Genomic DNA, 21538 nt, shown 5'->3' on the forward strand with positions numbered 1-21538 from the left:
ACACACAAAAACTATGATGTCCTGGGGTGTGTATTGTTTTTAATAATATTCCAGTCAAGTCTGGAATATAATGTAAATAAACAAACCAGTCTTACATAATTTAAACAAAATAAAGAAGATAGGAAGTACTCATCATCAACCAACTGAGCACTATGTAAAAAAAACTAAGCACACAACAGCAAAAAAAAAAAAAAAAAAACCTTTACACTCTTGCTCAGGATGTCTCTTCTGTCTATCACTTGATAAGCGTTCTTCGCAAGAGAAGTTTCAATGTCACTTGATCTATAAGGACAGATCCATCATGGTTGGACTGCATCCATACACTGCGCTCATTCTGCAGGGCAGCTGCGTCACATGCACCAGTATCTAATAAGGTCTGCATTCGTATTGTGGTATGTTTATCATGCATATTAAAATAACCATGCAAAGTATCCGTTAAACCGGATCGACTTTCCAGTGAAAGATCACTCACCTCGTCTTTTCCTTCAGTGCTGCTCTCCCGCTGCTCAGAGGTGCAGAGTTTCCTTTTGTTTTTGCTCTCAGTTCTCTTCATTCTGATGGATGGAGGTTGAGTAATACTCTACAATAGTAATATATCGGTGTCTGAATCCGGTGGTCAGTGAATTTAGATGGTGAAACCAACCTTGCTCTGATACATGGTGAGCAGACCTCTCCTCAACTTCAGTCCACAAACACAAAGACAGAATCAATGGAGCGCAGGTTCGACACCGTGGCTTCTGTGTTGCTGGCTCGACCTTAAGTTGCCATGGCAGCCCGGCAGTTTTCAGTCAATAACGTTATTATTTTGTCTTCAGTTTTACGTAAACTTTGCGGTTTTAGCGCGGCAAATCAACCGGCGGAACTCGCTAGCTCGCTAGCTGTTTGCTGATAAAGTTTGACAACATCCGCAAAATAAACGCCTTTCAGGTTTAAAAAAAATGAAGTAACTGTTAAAAACAACGTGTAAATATACTCGCCGGGCTCGTTTCTGTCAATGTGAGATTATAACGACAGGTCACCATTACGCTGAATAACGCGGCGTTTCCAACGTGCTTGCCGCAGTTTCAAGTCAGCCAGCGGATTGTCTCTTCTCTGTAAACTAATACTTTAGCATTCCGGGGTTATCTCAGCCAAAACAAAAACCTTAAAAAAACGCGATTTGTTCATCCAGTCAACTGCCTGACTGATACTTTGCCGCGGAGCCACAGCGCGAGCTCAACTGTTCATCATGTCTCGAGCGCGAGCTCTGTTTTGACACGGATCATTCTCTCATGCGGGGCTTTGCTCCTCCAGTCTCACTCTTCTCCGAACGTCAACCCGGCCGGTGAGGGGAAATGGCTCGGTGGCGAAAATAAGTGCTAATCAGAGCCGGTCCATGTCGGGAGGAAATCTAACAGCTTCCTGGAGCTCGGATCAAGTGAATTTTATGATCAAATGCTGATCTGAGTTCAGTCCGTTCGAGCAGAGTCCAAGTAGGGAGTCTTGCATATAGACTGGGGAGCTGATCTGAGTTCAGTATGTATGTCTCGCATTGCATATACACTAGAGGGCTGATCTGGGAACGTTGTTTCCTCCAATGGTATATAGAAGGGGTAAGTGAACTGCTCGGTTCTCGGGTTTTGTTTTTGCTGCCATCTGCAGACGAAAGCAATGTCTTTTTTGACAACCATGGCTGCATTTTCCTTCTGCATAAACATTAGACTGAAAGATAAAACAGTACAAGGTGAACAATTTAACTGAAAGTCTTTTATTGATATATATATATACGGAGAAAAAAGATGTCTCCGCAAATCTGAGCAGCAGGTTTAATTTCTTCTTTCTTAATTTATTTTTATTCTTCATTAAATTATATCCAATGACAAGTTCTCCATGTTATAGAATGTGTTTGTCCAAAGACGGTGAATTTGCAGGGAGTATTCGATTCTGAATAGTTTAGGCCATAAGATATATGGGTTTTAGGTTTGTATCAGATAAATGGTGTAGGAGGTCATAGCATGAAACAAAAAAGGCATGAAAGTCACAATAAATTGAAATAGAATGTAAAAAAACTCTATATGTTGATGGTTCTTAATTTAAAGTAGTGCTGTCAGATGATTAATCGCATCCAAAATAAAAGTTATTGTTTGCATAATATATGTATATTTATTATGTATATATAAATACACACACATACAGTATTTTTTTAACTATTAATCATTTGACAGTGCTAATTTAAAGTGAAGTTTTATACTAAAGTTTAATCATTGCCATCAAGTAATGTAGAATAATGAGCAAAGGTATTAAAAAATGAAAACTGAGTAGTATATGGATTTCATGTTTTTCCTAAAAATATAAACAAGACAACAGAGAAATAAGAAATTTTGAGAACTGAAAGTTGACTTATTCAATACAGATTTGAATTTGAAACATTTCAGCATTTGAACATTTCTAGCACTGTGGTCTATTTTTATTTTACAATATTTTACTTCAAACAATCTAACTTGATACAGTATGTGAATTCATATTAAAAGTGAGGAGAACTATTTTATCTGTAATGCCAATAACCTCCGGCAACAGGAAACTAAGTTTATATTTTATTTAAAGAAAGCAAATGTCATCAGAATTTAAAACTGAAAAAATAGCCAGAATAACCTTTAAACATGGAATATGCTGAAATATTATCAATGACACTTTTAACTTATTTCATATTAATGAATTGACAATACAAATGCACACAGTTCATTTATCAGTGAAATACTTCTTCTCAGGATAATACTGCTTAATGACAATAGTGCCCATCAAAGAGAAAAAGGCTACAACTGTGAGGATGGTCCTCAGGGCTTTAAACCAGCTGGGATATGTGGGCAGGAGGGACAGGTCATAATGCAATGCTATCCCAAGCCCCATTATCACAAGCACAGCAGACTGTGTAATGTCACGGCAAAAAAGCAGTGCTGTCCAAGCAATCAGAGAGGGAACCACACTGTTGGCTAAATTGAGCCAGTCAGGTTTTGCTGGACTCCCGGCAGGCAAGGCGAAACCCCAGCGTACCCCACCAAGAAAGGAAACAATAGACGCTCCGTATGCAACTTGAGCAAATGCAACTTCAGGAAGATACAGCTCTGTGACAGCCATAAGTAGAGGAGCAGAAACAAAAGGTATGAGACCAGATAATCCGAGATAGAGGACTGGCTTTGGAGCTTTCTTCAGGCCTCTCATGTCATAACGAACCAAATCAAGCTCTCTTGATGGACTCTCTTCCTGAGGACGTTTCTTCAGTCTATGTGCAGACCAGTGAAATGACTGGGCTCCCAGAACAGAACCAGCAACATGTCTTGGGGGCAGCTGTCCATATAAACCTCTAGTAAACAGTGTTGAACAGTGAGTGGTCCGCTGCCCTAAACAGGCAAAATTGCTGGACACCTGCAGGAGGCCACTCCACTGCATTCCCTGTAATTAGGGAGGAAATAAATGCAAGTTAAAACAATTAATTATTGATGAGAATTCCCACAATGGAAAACACATCACGTGTTGGAGGTCTATAACACAGAGTACTGTTATTCATTAGAAAAAAAAAATAGAAAATGCAACAAGCTATGACTGAGAGCAACAAAACCTGAAGTTCCTTTCTTTGGTTAAATGTTTCACTCACCCCAAAGTTACGAAGGATGTGACGTCCGATTATACTTGCCAGCATTTTACCTGCAATTCAAATAATAATAAAACATTATTAAACATATGTTTGAGGACAGTCATTGCAGTGCTGTCTGAATCAGATCCGTTTAAAGTTAAGCCGCAGAACTGAACTGTATATTACAAAAGCTAACATGCTAACTGTGCTCCCAACATTTGCAGTGCTTATCTGTCAGAAACAGATTCGACAGTAAACGGTCTCAGAAATAATGAAACATACCTTGATTTCATATCATATTGTCGTAAAATAAAACAGGGAGTTTTTATTTGTCAGCAGAAGGTCATTACAAGGCATGTGGCGATGCGAAGACAGACACAACATAACACGAAAAAGCCCAGAAAGGTCCTATAAAAGTCCTACGGAAGTGTCCAGATCATGTATTTAAATTTAGATTATAAACAATTTAGCATACCAGTAATTATAAAAAAGATACACTAGGCGTTGATGGAAAGGATGGAGTCTCATGGGAATGGAAGCAGTTTAAAGCTATACTTTAATTTTTTTTTTTAAATTTAAATGTCAAATATTATTTGTGGTTAAGTCTGACTGAAAATTAATACAGAAACATAAAATGTATTTATTTATTTAAATCCATTCTATTGCTATTTAAATTCAAGTATATTATGCAAATGTAATATATTTATTTAGTCATTTTTATATCATTTTATATAAATATATCAAATAGTTATTAAAATTTTATGCAAATGTCATACAAATAACATAAATTATTATTAGCAAAACAATTAATAATAATTATTGCTTGCAAAATGTTATTTTTAAGGGTCTGATGAAGCAGGTGGATCACTCATATGTGTTGGTCCTGTTCTAAGTGGTCACTCAAGGGCATCGGTTTTGATGGGTCATCCGTTTTCAGTTTTAACAAAGTGATATATTTTTAAAATATGTGTGGGTGATTATTGACACATCATAGTAATGGGATTTTACTGTTTCAGTGATACCTGATATTGTATTGTAAATTTAAATTGCTTTCCATAACTTCCGACAGGAAAGACACGATTCATCTGTTTGCTTTGCACACATTATGTTCACATAGATGTGTGTGCATTTTTCGGAAAGTCTATTAAGTTTATACACGCACATCTGGTTGTTTTTGCGATACTTCACGTCTAACAAAGCGTGAAATTACATCATTCCATTTCTGGTAGCAGAGCCAAATTTGCATTACCTGAGGGCAAGCAGTCTGCCATGTTGTTCACATAATATTGCGCTTGCTCTCTCTCTAATATTTTGTAAAAAAAATTAACTCGATATATTTAAAAAAGGGTGAAAACAACTTTATAAGTCTACACTTTGTGTGCGTCGAGCCCTCTCGTGAGTAAAGCCTCTAGCTAGCTGGCTTGAGCTGGGGGAATGTTGTGACGCTGGCTAGCGCGCTGTGCTCTGCGATCGATTAGCTCGTCTGTGCAGAAGTAGACAGGAACAAGCTAGATGGATCGGCAAAGTCGGAACGAGTGTGATTAAAAAACACAAACAAAATACAGAATCAGAAATACGACAATCTCCAAGCTGTCAAATTGACTTGACAAGCGGTGCATCATTGTCTTCGATTAACTTATTGGGATAGACAAGGGATCAAAAGGTAGGTGTATATCGAAATGTTTATTCGGTGGTTTGGTGTCGAGAGGGAGCCATTTTATAACACTTTATTTCTGCTCGGAATGCTAGCTTAGCCTAGCTCGCGCCGTGGCTAAAACAACACGCATTCCGTCACGACACAAGCCCGAGTCGTTATAATTCACCCCTATGTATCCGTCTAGTAATGCCTAAAAGTTCATTTGCACTAAAAGTTTGAATTTAAATACTCAACGTGGACTAAAAGGTTTCTGCACACATTGAATGGCCTACTATGCTAACTGTGCCGTGCTAGCGAGTGTTCAGCACGTAGAAAGACAAACAAGTATTTACTCGGTTCGTTTTTGTTTGTTAGTAATTTTAACTCATGTATGCTCCAGAATGTGTGGTTGAGCATATTAAACATTAGTTTGCAATTATCACGAATATATGTTAAAGTCTATTTTAGTTTATATTTTGCAGCTAACTCTTTTGCTAGTTGTACGCCTGCTTTTAGCTTTCCTTAACTTTACTTTCTACTTCAACTGTTTTGCATTATACAAATAACTTGTTCGTCTTACTGTAACGTTAGCTAGACAATTCACGGCCGTGGACAGGTAAATTACATACAAAATCCACCTGACAAAGGGATGATTATTCTTGTTAAAAGTGTACTTCACTCCGAAATGACAATTTGTGTCATAATTTACTCACTCTCATTTTGTTCCAAACCTATATGATTTACTTTACTCTGGGCAATAGAAAAAGAGATGTTTGGCAGAATGTTAGTGGCTGACAGTATCAGTTTATTCACTTTCACTCTTTTCCCATGCCGTGAAAGTCAAATGACAAGACGAGATGTTATTCTGCCTGTTTTCTCCATATGTGTTCCTCTGAGGGGGAAAACACATATACAGATTTTGAATATAGGGAAATGAGAAAATTATGGCAAGAATGTTATTTATTTTACGAATGAAGTTCGATATTCAATATTTTTATTGTAATAAAGTATCAGTTTAAAATTGAAGGTAGCTTATTGTGCTGACAAACTAAGTTTTTATGTTTTGGTGGATTTTAGGAGCCAGCATTTGGGCACTGGCAGATCACATGAACTTTTTTTTAAATAGACAAAGTACTTTGTGACTGTTCTTAAGCACAAATATGTGCACATATATTTCCAAATATAGTCTCAAAGTTTGAGGTAATAGAAACTGCATACATAATTATCTAAGATAACATCAAGAAAAACATCACTTAGAAAGTTTTAGACCTATAGCATGTCTCCCTGCAGAACATGCAATTGTGAGAAGAAATTACTTTTTCCAAATTATTGATTGCTGTGTGATCAATCAAATATTTGTTGTTTTACAGAGTTGGTCTGCAGAAAATTTGTGAAGATCTGGAGGAAGAACGAACCTCGAATTTTGACTGCAGGATTTTAAGAGACCTGAGATCTCCTAACATGCAATAATACAATCTGGGGTACTCCTGTTGTTTCTCATTGAATGTTCAAGGTTTGCTTGCACCTGGACGCTTGCGTTTTTGTTTCACTGAATTACCAATGCACGGTACACCGTGTTTAACAGGAATCTGTGCACTTTGGCTTCAAGTTACTCACCTGTGGAAGCTTCTTCGAATTTTATGAACTGGAAGGTTGGAAGTGTTGATAGAAGTCAAATCATAATTACTTTACATTTTTTCGGTAGCCTAACGTGATATTGGTTCACCAGCCATTTATCAACCATATGGGGCGAGAATTAAAGATGTCAGGATTTGATGGTTTTGTTCACTGAATCATCCAAAGTATGAGCTGTTGAAAGCAAAAGCAATTCTCATGACTTTATAACATAAAGCACTTCTAGCTATTGTGATGTGACAAATCAGCCCCCCTCCCCTTTTCGCCCTGACGTAGCACCTTCGCTGTTTTGATGAGGTGAACATATTCAGATCACCACTTTGTGCAAAACGGCTTTGTGTGGTACAAACCCACTCTCCATTTTTTATTGCTGTGTGTGTCTTCAGCCGAAAATGAGTTCGTAAAGGAGCTTCTGAGTGTCAGAGCAGGCACGACGTGCTGCTACCACAAGCACCCAGAATAAGAGACTGGACATTCCAAGACGCAAACAGAGTTTCTTTTCAGAACCCCTCGGATTTGCTTCATTTGTATCCAGTCAACCTGAATGCACGCAGTCATTGTCGGTGAACTAAGGGTGTCGTGGGGAGTCACTCTGGCATTACTGATCAAACACATCCTCTATTCTTCCGCAACTATACGCCACTGATCAAGAACAACACGTCTCCATCTCTTCCATCACCTTATAATTTTACCTCGGGCTGCACAAGTTTCACTTCCATCTCCTCCTTTGCACCATCCTGGAAACTGGAGTTTGTCTGTGACAGGAGTTGCGGTTGTCCTGAGGCTTCAAAGCCTGTGAAAGAGCGTTGGTTGGGCCCTCTACACAGATACAGCCAAGGACAGGGCCATCGAACTACAGAGCCTTTGTCTCTGGGGTAAGAAGCTACAACATTTTACTGGAACATTTTACTTTGCTTGGTATTGATTAATTTGTACCTTGAATAAGTTATCACTTATGTAATGGAATGTGAGGTTTGTCGTTAAGTAGAATGTATTGTTTTAAAATTAGTTCTTGTTGAGTCTAAGTGAATACAGACAATCATATCTAGACCAAGAGAGCCATAATACAGAAGTTTGTGTTTTTTGTTTTAATGTTTAACCAAAGAATGTACAAAAGGCATGACTTGTTTTCTCGTAAAATTGGCAGGAAATGAAAATCTGTGTTGAAAATTAATGTCATTGATCTTCTTGTGTTGTGTTAAATTTTTTATTAGCTTCATAATATTTAAATCACTGTCACTTGATCTTCTGGTGAAAATGACAGACTTTTCTCCGATAACATGTTGGACTTCTCTAATTATTTAGTCTGTTTAAACTCTGTCCATCCACATTCAAGTGGTTTTCTGATTGGTTCAAATGTGTGGACCAGCTCCTTCATTCTGTATAGAGAACGATGGACAACTTTTCTTGGTAACATCTGTCAAGCTGAGGGGCATATTTTATGCATGGTATTCCAAAAATCATTAGTAGATACTCTAATATGCAGATACGACTGTAAGCAAGCAATTTGTAGGTTGATATCCACAAAAAGGGTAAGCACTGGCCCTGCAGTGCTTTCAAAACATTTCTCATTTTCATTGAGTATCCTGATCAGCCTGACTCAGCAACATTGGCTTAACCAATGATATGAGTTTCAGGGCAAGACTATTTGTTTCCTGACCTTTGTCTGATGGGGGAATATTGAAAAATGCTTTAAAACAATCAATCTTTATGAATTTGGTGCTGGAGAAATGGCATTTTTCGTTTTTAAAGTCAGCTTTAAATCAAAATTCTTGTTTTTATGGAATATTGCAGCATTTTTAATGTATGATTCTTCCATGTACATGTTAATATGCCCTTGTAGTCTTTAATCAAAAACATTATTATCTCCTCCACTTCGCAACAATATCAAGGATGATGACGTGGACATCTGCTCAGCGAATGGGCAATAAAGTTATCCAATTGCTAGACGAGTTTCAAAACTTTTCCTCCTCCAACTTGCCACTCCAGTGTTTCACATACATTGATTTATTGGTCACAAATAGATTTTTCCAAAAGGCTTTAACTTTGTTGAATCAAAACGCAGTGAGGATGATTTACATGAATGGATTTTTGAAGGGAACTAACTGTTTTCAGAAGAGTTTTGATATTTTAATTATCTTTCTTATAATGTCACATTCATGAGTGCAGCGCTGCTTTGTTTACAGCCGTTACAGGGGAAACTGCTATTTCTGCCACTCTAAAAGCGCCTCCTGCTGGCAGAAAATGAATTAGCATTTTCTGTAAGACCATCTGCTGTTTTCGTTCCGTTTATATTTTCCCCAGGGGAAGTGCCACCACACATAGAGTTTAAGTCTGTGGGAAACACTGCACTCACATTCACAATCACAGCAATTAGCAAACAACAATGATCCAATCAAATTGTCCTGCCCTTTTTGTATTTGTCACAATAGGAAAGAAAAGATAATTGCAATTTCCGTTTCTTGCTGACTTTAAATAGGTTTGCATTAATGTGACGTACTTGTCTTAGTAGACTGTAATGATGTGATGTTTGTTGCTTACATTGTTAGTTCAGGCCATGAGGTTTGATGCCTCCATCCACTGACGGGAGACACTGGACCTAAATGGCGCAGCATGACTTTGTTCCTGCCTGGCTTAACTTCTCCACGCCTCAGCCCGCCAAGGTATTGTAATGGATTGTTGACTTTGTATTGACTTTGTGCTTTTTTTAAAAAATGTTTTTATTCAGGACAGTATGACTCAACGGCCAATCTTAGTTCTCTTGAGCCTAATCATTATTTTCTAAAATAAGGTTTTTAAAGCTGAAGCTGTCTGTTTAATTTGCATCTGTGATTTTTAGTCCCCTGCTGCCCCCCTTGAGAAGCATGGAGAGCACTTTCCCCGCGGAGACAGCCGGCCGGGAGTAAACCGCCGCAGGCACAATTCTTCCGATGGCTTTTTCAACAATGACCCACTAAGAGCACCTGGAGGTAGAGGAATATGCGTCTAACTCCTTTGCATGCAGAGTTAATCTGTTTCTTGTCTTGCCCTTTGTAATAGCTGTTCCTTTTCTCTTCAGGTGATGGGTGGCAGCAGCCATCTCTGTTGAGGCATGACTCTGTAGACTCTGGTGTTGCAAAGGGGAGTCAGGGGGGATTGGGAGGCGGACCAGGGTGGAAGGAGACCCCCAGCTGGCATGGGGCACAGAGGGGCCAGGAAGGTCCTCACCACCACCATGCTCGGCATATCAAACGTGTTGGAGGTGAAAGGGACAGACAAGGGGGTCATCGACAGCGTAATGGAAACTTTCATCCACGCAAAGGTGGCCCATATCAGGACCGATATTCTGATGAGGAGCGCAATGATGACAAGCTCAAGTTTGTTGATGAGGATTTTGTAAGTATTCTTTTCCTCTTGAGTTTGTTTACTTGTGTAGTGAGGTCACACCCTGCCAGGCATGAATTAACTGGTTGTGTCATTAGAGAGGTTCAGTTCTGTCATATTTTTCATGCCATTCATGAACCAACTGCATAGTTAGTTTGCATTCATGCTTTCTGATTTCATGTGAATTTCAGCCCTCCTTGAACCCAGAGACAACTGGAAAGCCAGCCAGTCAGCCTCGTGCTGTTGGGACTCCGGCAGGAGTATGGGGTAAAGTTGCTTTCATTAATTAAATCCCCTTCTTCCAGCTGCATAAAAAGTAAAATATTATGTTGCATTTATTGGCTTGTTCTGTACGTTTTTTTGCAACTTTTGTTATAGAGAACCCCCCTAGTGCTAAGCAGGCTATGTCTAAGATGCTGGTCATTAAGAAAATGTCTAAGGAGGATCCCAGTGCTGCATTTTCGGCTGGTTTTGCCAGTGCTGGCCCTCTGCCTGCCAATGGTTCTAAAGTCTCCATCCCTGGACCCAGCGTCTACAAGAATCTGGTCCCCAAACATGCCACTGCCCCCACCAAGGTACTAAGGCAATGAATCTGAAAATAGTACTTGTGTGAAGTTTGGGATTTGTTATAAAAGCTTATTGGATCACATCACTTATAGTGAAGACTAGGCTTTTTCTGAATTTTTTATTTCTATAATAATTGGGCAATTGTGTAATTTTCCATTTATGAATAAAACCTTTGCCTTCCTTTTTATAGCCTGGGCCATGGAAACCCAATGGAAGGGAAACTAAAGTGGGTTTGCATTTCTCTGGACGGGATTCGGCCTTCACCAGCCCAGTTTCTGTGACCAAACCTCTGACACCCGTCAGTGCACCTGCCCATGGCACTTCTAAAGAGGTAAAATAACAAAGTCAAGCTCGGAGACTGACTTTTTTTTTTTTTTTTTTTTTCTCCATTAAGCAAGCAGTGCATGTATTATTTCTACAGTAAATAGACCTTCGGTCACACTTTATTTTAATGTCTAGTTCTCACAATTAATTGCAACTTTTGCCTTATTAAACACTTAATTTGCTGCTTATTAATAGTTAGTAAGGTATGAGGTAGGATTAAGGGATTTAAAATTTGGTCATACAGAATAAGACAGTAATATGTGCTTTATAAGTACTACTAAACAGCCAGTATGCTAGTAATATGCATGCTAGTTAATAGTGAGAATTGGTCCTTAAAATTAAGTGTTACCAGACCTTCTAAATTCCTTTTAATCTTTTGCCAGTAAGGACCTAGTGCCCAACATTCCCAGAAAATATGATTGTAGTTGGCTTCATTTCAAAGCAAATGCTTTCATAGTATTATGTAATTCAGTCATTTACAAAACACCAACAGATGAAGATTGGTTAAAAATGTTTACAACACAGATCTTCTCTGCACTTCAGTATTCTGTTATTCATCAAACATATGTTATCATGTTTATCCGTAGGAAAACATCAATAATCAACACAGTTGCTTACCCAGCATTTTCTTATGTGGAACTCTCTCTCTCTCTCTCGCTCTCCAAAGCCGCCCTCAAGCACTACCCCTCCCATAGACATCACCCCCTCACGGCTAAAGCTGATGCGGCGCAGCACAGACCGTAAGAGTGAGTTCCTGCGTGGGCTAAAGGATGAGAGAAATGGGGATGCTAATGACTGCCACAGCCCAGGAGCTCCAGCAGAGGTGCAGATGAATTAATATATAATCTGTTGTATTTTAGGTTAATTAGTTTGCCATTATTTGCTCAGTTTAAAATGATGTAAAATTGGCTTATTAACAGATTTGGAAATTTCTTGCTTATACCAGTTCCAAATCTACCTACAATGTTTTCAATAGATTTTTATTTTGGGGTTAGAAAGTCAAATTTTGTAATGTATAAAAATCATTTTCATCTGTTTTGTTTGTCAGTAATATATTAGCCATCAGCAACCAGATTTTCAAAACAGATTAATAGTTTATTTCCATGATTTCAGTAAGTTTAGCAAGCAATTAACAGATTTGTTCAACCTTAAATTCATGTTTGCTGAGGTTTCATTTGTGGTTTATCTTTGTGTGTAGGGAGAGGGAAGTACCCCAGAACCAAAAGAGTTTGGAGAGAGTCATGAGAACGGCATCTCCCACTCTCTCAGTGACTCAGACCCAGAGCACTTGTCCAGTTCTCTGGAGGCGGAACACAGGTCAGAGCGACCACATACAAACACTTCAACACATTCGCCTCCATCAGACACTTATAAGCTCACTTCCAAATTCTAGTGAGCAGCCTACATGAGCAAATGTCTTCTATTAACTTAAAGGTATAGTCCACCCAAACACGAGTAATCTGTCATCATTTACTCACATTCATGTTATACACAAAAGATGTTTTAAAGAATCTTGGTAACTAAGTAGTTAAAGTGTTTGTTCCCATTGACTTGTATGGACCAAAAATATAATAAATGGGAACCGAAACAAAACATTCTTTAAAAATAGATTTTCAGGTCAGCAGAAAAACAAAATACATAAAGACTTGAAAGGACATGAGGTTAAGTAAATGATGACAGAATTATTAATTTGAGGTGGACTATCCTTTTAAATGGTGTATCATAGGTGACTGATCTGGATTGTTGTACATGGGCAGCAAGGTCATGTATCATAAATGTGACCCTGGACCACAAAACCAGTCATAAGGGTCAATTTTTCGAAACTGAGATTCATGCATAATCTGAAAGCTGAATAAGATGTCCATTGATATATGGTTTGTTATGATAGGAGAATATTTGGCCTAGATACAACTATTTGAATATATGGAATCTGAGGGTGCAAATAAATCCAAATATTGAGAAAATCGCCTTTAAAGTTGTCTAAATGAAGTTCTTAGCAATCAAAAATTAAGTTTTGTTTCATTTACAGTAGGAAATTTACAAAATATCTTCATGGAACATGATCTTTACTTGATGTCCTAATGATTTTTGGCATAAAAGAAAAATCAATAATTTTGACTCATACAATGTATTTTTGGCTATTTCTACAAATATACCCTTGCTACTTATGACTGGTTTTGTGGTCCAGGGTCACAAATAGCATTTCTTATGCACATGGAAGACAATTGAGTTCATAAGTTGCCTGATAGCATGTTTCTTAACTAGCACTGCAATATTCTAAGCATAAAGATACATTGTATTAATTAAACTTTTTATTAATTTCATTTTGCTTTTTGGTTGTGGAATAAATTCAAATTTTATGTATCTTAATACATTTTAATGTCTTTTTTTTTTTAAGTTGGTTTTATTTTATTTTATTTGCTTATTTGCAAGCAAAATTTTCTCGGTTCAACCACCACATTAAATTAATGTTTTCCACTGAGATTCATCACATTTCAAATTAATGATTGGATAAGGATATAATTTTGCCAAAACCACTTATCTTTGATAAATAACTGGCACACTTATCTTGTAATGCTACCTTCATAGGCTGCACACTAGGTTTTTTGAACAGAAAATATCCACAATCCACATACTCACACGTGGATCCTCTATGACAGGTTGCTGAAGGCAATGGGATGGCAAGAATACCCAGAAAATGATGATAACTTCCAGCCCCTCACTGAGGATGAACTCAGAGAGTTTCAAGCTAAAACTGAACAGGTATGGGAAATGTATACATTGTTGTTTAATGTGTATTCTTGGTTTAAATTGAAGCGCATCCTGCACATTTATAGGTCATTAACTTTGTGCCTGACTATATGTGTGTTTGCTCTCAGATGAAGAAGATTGGTCTGGGACGTAACGGTGTGCTCTTGAAGCCACGTAGTGTGACCCTGCTAACCTGGAGGAACGCCCCTAACCCTGGCCTGGAAGAGGGCTCTGAGTCTGAGACGAGCAGTAGCAGCCAGACCTCCGATGATGATGATACCTAATGTGGCTTTAAACACCCCTCCCACATTTCCCTTTCTCTCTTTCACTTAATCTGTCTCCTCCTCCACACCCATTTGTTTTAAACTAAAAGAAGAGAGAAGAGATTCTTTTCATGGACAAGGAACATCGGTCATATCCCAGGCGGAGAGAAAAAGAATTCACTTGTCAGCTCGTAGGCAGTGTCTTTTTGTTTGATTTTTCTTTTTTTTTCTTTTCCCTATCTCTCCTTGTCTGAATTTTGTTCTTTATCCTGAACTAGAAATGTCAAAGAAAGCCACACAGCACCCTCCACCAGATCTTTTTTATTTTTGCTTGGGAATAAAGACTAATTCATAATAATAACAACACCAATTATAACCGTGATTTAACGTGAAATATGGCATCATCTGAATGTTCTATAAAATGGCTGACACCTTTCTATTTTTTTTTTTCTTTTCGCGAGAACAATTCGTAGCATTAGTGTTAAGATGAAACAATCATTGTGAGCCGCTGACTGCGATGTTGCTCCCAGTCCCTCATAGAAATGAACTCAAGCCAGTCATCCCTGCAGCAAGGAAGAACTAAAGCAACACTGAATGGACTGTCAAATGCAATCTGGCAGCTAGAACATCAGTCCATTTCTGGCTCCAGTTCCAGCAAACTGCTCAATTTCACTCTTTTCATTCTGCAGAACCATACTAATATACCTGATTTCATATGTCTGCCAAGTACACATGTGAGAGAACCTTAAAGGATGTTTAAAAGTTAGATTTGAAACCTAGCTTGCGGAAGAGTTTGTCAGGAACTGCTTTTTGAATAAAGGTAACGTTTGGATGGAAGGGTCTATGTTTAATATGTTGCGTTCTGGGAAGCTAGACGAACATACAGATGTTCAGTTCATTGAGGTTGGGTTCTGTTTAGGAAAAATTGAAGTTCAAAAATCACAAACAGACTTCTTTCTTGCCCATATATGGTGTAAAAGTTTTTTTTTCCCTTTTACCTAAAAGCGGTTTGATTTAAACCATATTAAGATGCAGAACATTTCAGAGTTAATTCTATAGAAAACATTTTCATGCTTACAGAAATAATGCTGTGGCAATCATTTTCAATAGCTTTACATTCATTGCATGTAGATTGATGAGGTATTCAATAAACACAAGAAAGGTCTGATGGGCTTATTCCCTCACAAAACCCTAATAAAATCTACCCAATGGAATAGAAAGCATTAAACATTATTGGGCTTATGTAATGTTTACAATGCAGGAATTGATCTGAGCTGTCTATGATTTGTAATGACTGTGAACTTTGAGCGATTCAGTAAGATGGCTTGCACGCTTTGTTCTTTAAACAGTTCATTTGAGGTTCATTTTGGGCGCCAAGTTCTATCCCTGCTGCTGGCAGAGAAGTAGAGATCCATCTTTAAAAGTTCTTTATTTCATGAGGGACTGCTGGTGTAAATTGTGCATCTCCTTTTTTGTACCTTGTTTTTGCTGATAGGGTATAAAAATTGCTTTATCACAGATTTAAGTTTCTTTTTTAATTTTGGTACAGCTGTAAAAATTCCCACATAGTTTTTTTCTTTTGTTTGCATTATATTGTTTCTGCAGCCTTGATATTCAGGGTGGATTGTAAAAAATATAAGAATAAAAACTTGTGAGTTTTGGAAGATTAAGATTATTTTGATAACATTATTTACAGAGTTGAGAAGGTAAACGGTGTCATGTATGGGTTTATCTGTATGAGACGAAGCAGACGTAAACTACTGCATCATAATGAAAAGATCGGAGAAAAAAATTGTAATAAATATTTTGCATCAGTTTGCCAAACATGTCCAGGCTTTCGTTTTCTGCTGAAACACTTGGGGGAAACATTCTTCATGTTAAGGAGGGCAAATAGTAATGTTCAAAATATGCATGCAAAAGATCAAAATGATAAGCATTTAAACATTGAAGGGTTGGATTCTTCTTGCTAAGCTCATCCATTCTTCACCACTCCCTTTTTCCAAGGTGACTGTAACCAACAAACAAAACTTCAGTCAACAAATGCACTACATAAAAGGCAGACGTTCTAACAAAAAGTATATTTCTATTTTTTAAGAATCAGCCCAAATTAAAGTTTAAATAGGAACAATTTTTTTTTAATTCTACAGAGTAATTGCTGGAGAGATGGAAAGTTTAGGGGAGTTAATTTGTCGAAACTGTAAGATGGCATTCCATTCTACTGCACTCTTGGAAAAACATAAGGCCGAATTCTGCATTGGCACAGACCTAAAAGACCCAATCGCTCTATGGAGACAAAGGGGATTCACGCAAATGGAAAAAGCAGCTGTGAAGGTGGTGCATCCTACAAGGTCAAGGACACCTGATTTCATCTTTGTAAGTAGTTGAATAGTTGAATGCTATTTCATTATTCCAAAAAAACTCCAGTTGAACAATTGTTTTAATAAAATATATTGTGTATTATAAAAACATATCATTTAAATAAACAGTTCTGTATGTTTTATTTTCCATTTCATGTGTATCCTTATACATTACCATTCAAAAGCTTGGGGACAGTAAGATATTTCTGAAATTAATATTTTTATTTATAACAAGGATGAATTTTATCAAAAGTGACAGTAAAGACTTTTTTTTTTTTTGTTTATATTTAAAAAAATTTAAATTTCTATTCATCAAAGAATCCTGAAAAAAATAAGCAGCATAACTGTGTTTCAACACTGATAATATTAAGAAATGTTTAAGAAATATTAAACATTAATAAATAGCATATTATAAAGATTTCTGAATGATCATATGGCAATAAAGACTGGAGAAATGGCTGCTGAAAATTCAGCTTTGCTATCGCAGGAATAAATTAAATAGATTCAAACATTCATTTTAAATTGTAATATTTTCAAATTTTATTTATTTGTGACCCTGGACCACAAAACCAGTCATAAGTAGCAAAAGCCAACAATATGGGTCAAAATTTATTTATACCAAAAATCATTAGGATATATCATGTTCCATGGAGATATTTTGTATATTTCCTACTGTAAATATATCAAAACTTCATTTTTGAATAGTAATATGATTTTTTGCACCCTCAGATTCCAGGTTTTCAAATAGTTGTATCTCTCTAAATATTGTCCTAACAAACCATACACCATGGAAAGCTTATTTATTCACCTTTCAGATGATGTATTAATCTCAATTTTAAAAAAAATGCCAAAAAATGGGGGGGGGGGGGGCATACCTACCCAAAATGTTTGATTGGTAATCAAAGTAATAGTGTAAGTGTAAGTAAAGATGTTTCCATTGGTCAGCTGAAGGAAAAGAAAGATCATCAAGTGGATGAGAAAAAGAGTGCACAAGACAAACCACAGGACAATGTGTCAGAGAATACTGCTCTAAACAAACTCACTGAGGAGGTTCAAGACCACATACAAAGATAATAAATCTATAGTTGAAAGTGTTTTTTATGCTGCATCTGATTATCTTCTATTATAGTTTCAAAAACTGAGGATGTCGTTTGAACAAAACCTGCCCAGAAGACAGACAGAGGTTGGTTTGATATAGGCCAGTTCTAAAAATCTGTTTATAATGTGAATATTGTGTTAGCACCTGTGGTATTATGTGTTTTGGACATTGGGTAAGTGTTCTTCAGGTGTCTGAGGAGCAGACCTCACTCCAGCAGAGAGCTGATGAGCAAAGGGCTCTTCATGAGCAGAGACTGGCTGAGATCAGAGCACACAACAATCAGCTGGAGAAGCAGAGAGAGGGTAAGCTTCTCCTAGATCAGTTATAGAATAAGACTGAGAAAAATGTGCATCATTTTCAATAAAGCTGTATTTTTATTCATTATGCAAAAATGTGAAACTAAATGTATTTGGCACACTTAAAATGCTAGAAATTAATTTAGCTAAATTCTATTCCAAAAATGTTTTCAATGTCATTTCCACAAAAGATTGTTATTCAACACATCATCATTTGAGACACAAATAACAGAATTCACTTAGCAACTGCAAACTCGTGTTGTGATTTTTGAAACATCTCAAATACTAGACACGTTAATGTGAATTTCTTCTAAACTATTTTTTAATGATGTGTTCATTCCAGAAATAGAAGAGCGGTTTGCCGAGCTGGCAGGACGGGAGAGGACGGCTCATCATGAAGAAGTGCTGCAAGAACTGAGGTATCAGGAACAGAGAAACGAGGAGGTTCTGCATCAGCTCAGCTCTCACATCAATTCAATGAAAGCGTAAGAGAGAGTTGAGGGAAACAGGAAGTGTGCAGAGAAGCTATGAATCACTTGATGCATGTTTATACTGTGCTGATGTTGTAGGCCCAGTCCAAATGAAGTCCCCTCTAACACACCAGAGGAAAAGAAGACACAACATGTTGCTTTTGACTTGATCTCTTCTGTGGATGGACCTCTTTCTGCTCAGATAAAGTTGGTCATTTTAACTTTAAAAGATGTGAGGTAAAAAAATAAATCAACAACCATGTGTACTTATACATTAAAGGAAGTATGCAAGTGCAATAATATTAAGTCTTGGGAATTGTCTCTTTTGACTGGGACCAGTTAAGAACTGCCTAGAATCCACCTAATAACCCCAAAACAACTGCCTAGGAGTCACCCTGCATACTCTAAGCAACCATTTAATGACACCTTAGCAACCATCTAGAACACACTAGCACTGTGGTGCATTTGTTTTTGAAACAGAGCTTTGCGTTTGGCATACATGCAGTCTGGTGGTTCTGATCCAGAGGTTCTGGCCAATATGCATGACCTTCAAGCAGAGGCTCTTACACTGGAGCAGGCAAAACATAGAGCTGAAGGCAAGACAAAAGGAAGAAGTGAGTTGTACCATCATTGAACTGTGGCTGCAAATAGTATTTGGACACTTAAAAATGCCATTCAAAGGTTTGGGGTCAGTAAGAGTGATTGATTGATTGATTGATTGATTTTGATATTTATTTATTTATTTATTTATTTAGTAAATAATACTTTTCTCAGAAAGGGTTTAAATTGATCAAAAGTCACAGTATAGATTTAAGATGGTACAAAACATTTTTCAAATAAGTGCTTTCCATTCATTAAAGAATCCTGAAAAAAGCAGCACAACATTGATAATGATAAAAAAATTCCTGAGCACCAAATCAGCATAGAATTATAATTTTTGAAAGATCGTGTGACACTGAAGACTGGAGTTAATGGCTGCTGAAAATTCAGCATTGCATCACTGGAATAAATAAAAATTGTAATATATTTATTAAATATAAAACATTATTTATAATAGAAAACTGTATTTGATCAAATAAATGCATCCTTGGTAGACATTGACTTCTTTCAAAAACATCAAAATTCTTACCCCAAACTTTTGTCACTACTTACTTTGTTTGTCAACTTGAAAATGTCCAAATAGTCTTCATTTTGAACAATGAGTTGTATTTTATAAACTAATCCTATGACATTCATACATCTTGAAGTATTGCCTAAATGTCTGAATAATTTTTGTGGTTATTGTGCACTATTCTTTCAAGCCCCTGGGTCATATCTTGTTTCTGTCCCACCAGGGATGAAGTCTCCTCACAGAATGTTGGACCCTGATGTTCTTGCTGTGGAGCAGGAGAACCAGAGGCTTGAAGAGGAAATCTTCAGAATCCAGCTGGCCAGGGAGAAGAACAAAGGAGAGCACGGTATCACTGTTTCTCTCACATCTGACATCTTGAATATGACAAAGGGACGTTCAACATTTGATAGAAAATGTGTGTTCTGTCTCTAATTTGCATACTTATACAATTCACTAAAGGTATATGGGCATAATATTTGATGTTATTATAGAATATTTCTATGTGTATTATTTGAATGAATATTTTCTGGATCAGGGCTCATTGATATCCAGAAAGACCACATCCATCAAATGGCTAGCCTCCAAGCTGAGATCGCCTTTTTAAGGAGAGAAATAGAGAGACCACCAAGCCATCCTCAAGCTCCTCTGCCTGTTTTTCCTGGATCTACTATGGCCATAGCACACTCTGCTCTGCCACTGGTGAGCCAAAGCTTCAGTCATCTTAATTTATACTGATGTAAAATCTGTTTTTGAGAATGCACAAAATTCTCTCTGAGTGACAGTGATAGTGAGAATGATGATGGTATGGTGTATATGTATTTACCAATATTGCAGGATCAGAGTTCAAAACAGCATTCATTGATGGGTTCCCATGTAACTGACCTGATGGCAGCTCCCAGTCCTGCCCCTTATGATCCTGTGTAAGACACATTTTCACCTCGTCCTCTACTGATTCATTTTTCTTTTTCTCATATAGTCTCTATAGATGCACGCACGTCACACTAAATATATGACAATATGACTCAAGTTCAGCTGTTGTCTGAATGTGTGTACAGGGCTGGCTTTGTGATCTTCTATGACCTGGTGATGGGTGTTGAAGATACTTTGAGATCAGTGCGTTTATTGGCAGGGCTATATTTTAATGGACAGAAGTTGGGACAGACCACCCCAATGCCACCTGTGCAGTGCCAGCCAGCAGAACCATTACTGTCCACCAAGAGTCCTGGAAACTATGCCATACTGGCTGTTAAGCAACCTGTGCCAAGGTAGTTTGGTTCAGAGATAAATATGGACACAAAAGAGATGATATGAGTTCACGCTATTGAATTTGTGCTTTATTTCAGAGTACAGCCATCTCCAGATCTCTCTTTGGTCATAGAGATCCAGACTTCTAAAGGTCTGGATTTGTTCAACCATGAAACTGAGGGCTTGGTGACTTGTGGCTGGGCTAAGCTTGATCTCTTTGACCAGCACAACCAGGTTCACAGTGGTCACTGGAGGCTTCCCTTCCGCTCTCTCCCAGTTCAAGCATCCTTAAGTCCAGGTCAACTGAATTCTGTGCCACAAGTACGTTTGTCAAATACTAAGAGCTAAAAGCTTCAACTAGGCTAAATGTCCTACAGGAGTTATAATTTAATTAAATCTGACTAAATACTGTCATTTTTCCTTCTAAGCTGGGTAACATGGAACTTTGCCTGCGGGTAGCAAATTCTCATGATGGAGATGTACAGACCCTTGAAAAGATTGACCCCAACAACACCTATTAATACAAGTACATATCCACGGTATGAAAAATATTTGTCTTATGCTTTTTCACAGCAAAGTTTGCCAAGCATTTGAAAAGCTTACAGCATCAAGTGTTTTGTTTAGGTGGTCTTAAACACAATCATGGCAAACCAAGAACCATGTAATACATTGCAACCCTCATCCAATCCATTACCTTCATCACTGCCGCAGACGGATCATGTGTAAGAGACCAGTTGGAGGAAAATTGCATTACTTAAAGTACCATACAAATAAAGCCTGGGTTGTAAATTTAAACAAGTTTAAGTGACTA

At 37.5% G+C, this 21538-nt stretch overlaps 4 protein-coding genes across 5 annotated transcripts in view; 2 read left to right on the forward strand and 2 right to left on the reverse strand.

The window, feature by feature from the left end:
• The window catches only part of LOC306845392 (microtubule-associated serine/threonine-protein kinase 2-like), a gene marked incomplete at its 5' end in the record, with an annotated part of 129825 nt that extends 129272 nt beyond the window's left edge, over positions 1–553 (reverse strand). The window contains one exon of the mRNA XM_079378168.1: positions 473–553. Coding sequence (XP_079234294.1) covers positions 473–553 — 81 coding nt within the window. The remainder of the gene's footprint in view (positions 1–472) is intronic.
• Positions 554–1726: 1173 nt separating this feature from the next.
• On the reverse strand, positions 1727–5086 carry LOC306844613 (transmembrane protein 69-like). 2 transcript variants are annotated; one of them, XM_079376872.1, is made up of 3 exons: positions 4860–5086; positions 3632–3681; positions 1727–3429 (listed from the first exon to the last, which is right to left on the reverse strand). In XM_079376872.1, the coding sequence occupies exons 1-3, from the start codon at positions 4879–4881 to the stop codon at positions 2719–2721; spliced, it is 783 nt and encodes a 260-aa protein (XP_079232998.1). In that variant the 5' UTR covers positions 4882–5086; the 3' UTR covers positions 1727–2718. The 2 variants fall into 2 exon arrangements, with proteins under 2 accessions (XP_079232998.1, XP_079232999.1); XM_079376873.1 differs by lacking the exon at positions 4860–5086 and adding an exon at positions 3893–3983 and having other exon boundaries at positions 1733–3429.
• Positions 4824–16647, forward strand: LOC306844611 (vasculin-like protein 1). The gene is made up of 12 exons (XM_079376870.1): positions 4824–5273; positions 6617–7756; positions 9431–9544; positions 9721–9850; positions 9940–10256; positions 10436–10511; positions 10623–10819; positions 11002–11142; positions 11803–11958; positions 12334–12452; positions 13796–13898; positions 14015–16647. Exons 3-12 carry the CDS (start codon positions 9485–9487, stop codon positions 14168–14170), a joined length of 1455 nt encoding a protein of 484 aa, XP_079232996.1. The 5' UTR covers positions 4824–5273; positions 6617–7756; positions 9431–9484; the 3' UTR covers positions 14171–16647.
• On the forward strand, positions 16313–21272 carry LOC306844797 (coiled-coil domain-containing protein 17-like; the record flags this gene model as incomplete). Its single annotated transcript, XM_079377172.1, is given in 13 exon segments — positions 16313–16522; positions 17452–17556; positions 17793–17907; positions 18245–18386; positions 18471–18578; positions 18852–18985; positions 19706–19828; positions 20018–20181; positions 20317–20402; positions 20538–20747; positions 20826–21048; positions 21156–21245; positions 21249–21272. Coding segments are annotated over 13 exon segments (1734 nt in total).
• Positions 21273–21538: the final 266 nt, after the last annotated feature.

This window comes from Barbus barbus (genome assembly GCF_936440315.1).
Source record: "Barbus barbus genome assembly, chromosome: 25".
Classification (NCBI taxonomy): Eukaryota; Metazoa; Chordata; class Actinopteri; order Cypriniformes; family Cyprinidae; genus Barbus; species Barbus barbus.

What these genes read in the sequence shown, in the direction of transcription:
- LOC306844613 (XM_079376872.1), bottom strand. Translation starts at nt 4,881, where the DNA reads ATGGCAGACTGCTTGCCCTCAG. An exon ending in GGCAGACTGCTTGCCCTCAG is followed by an intron (nt 3,682 to 4,859) that starts GTAATGCAAATT and finishes TTTGAATTGCAG; the next exon opens with GTAAAATGCTGGCAAGTATA. An exon ending in ACATCCTTCGTAACTTTGGG is followed by an intron (nt 3,430 to 3,631) that starts GTGAGTGAAACA and finishes CCCTAATTACAG; the next exon opens with GGAATGCAGTGGAGTGGCCT.
- LOC306844611 (XM_079376870.1), top strand. Translation starts at nt 9,485, where the DNA reads ATGGCGCAGCATGACTTTGTTCCTGCCTGGCTTAACTTCTCCACGCCT. An exon ending in CCCACTAAGAGCACCTGGAG is followed by an intron (nt 9,851 to 9,939) that starts GTAGAGGAATAT and finishes TTTTCTCTTCAG; the next exon opens with GTGATGGGTGGCAGCAGCCA. An exon ending in GCCCAGGAGCTCCAGCAGAG is followed by an intron (nt 11,959 to 12,333) that starts GTGCAGATGAAT and finishes CTTTGTGTGTAG; the next exon opens with GGAGAGGGAAGTACCCCAGA.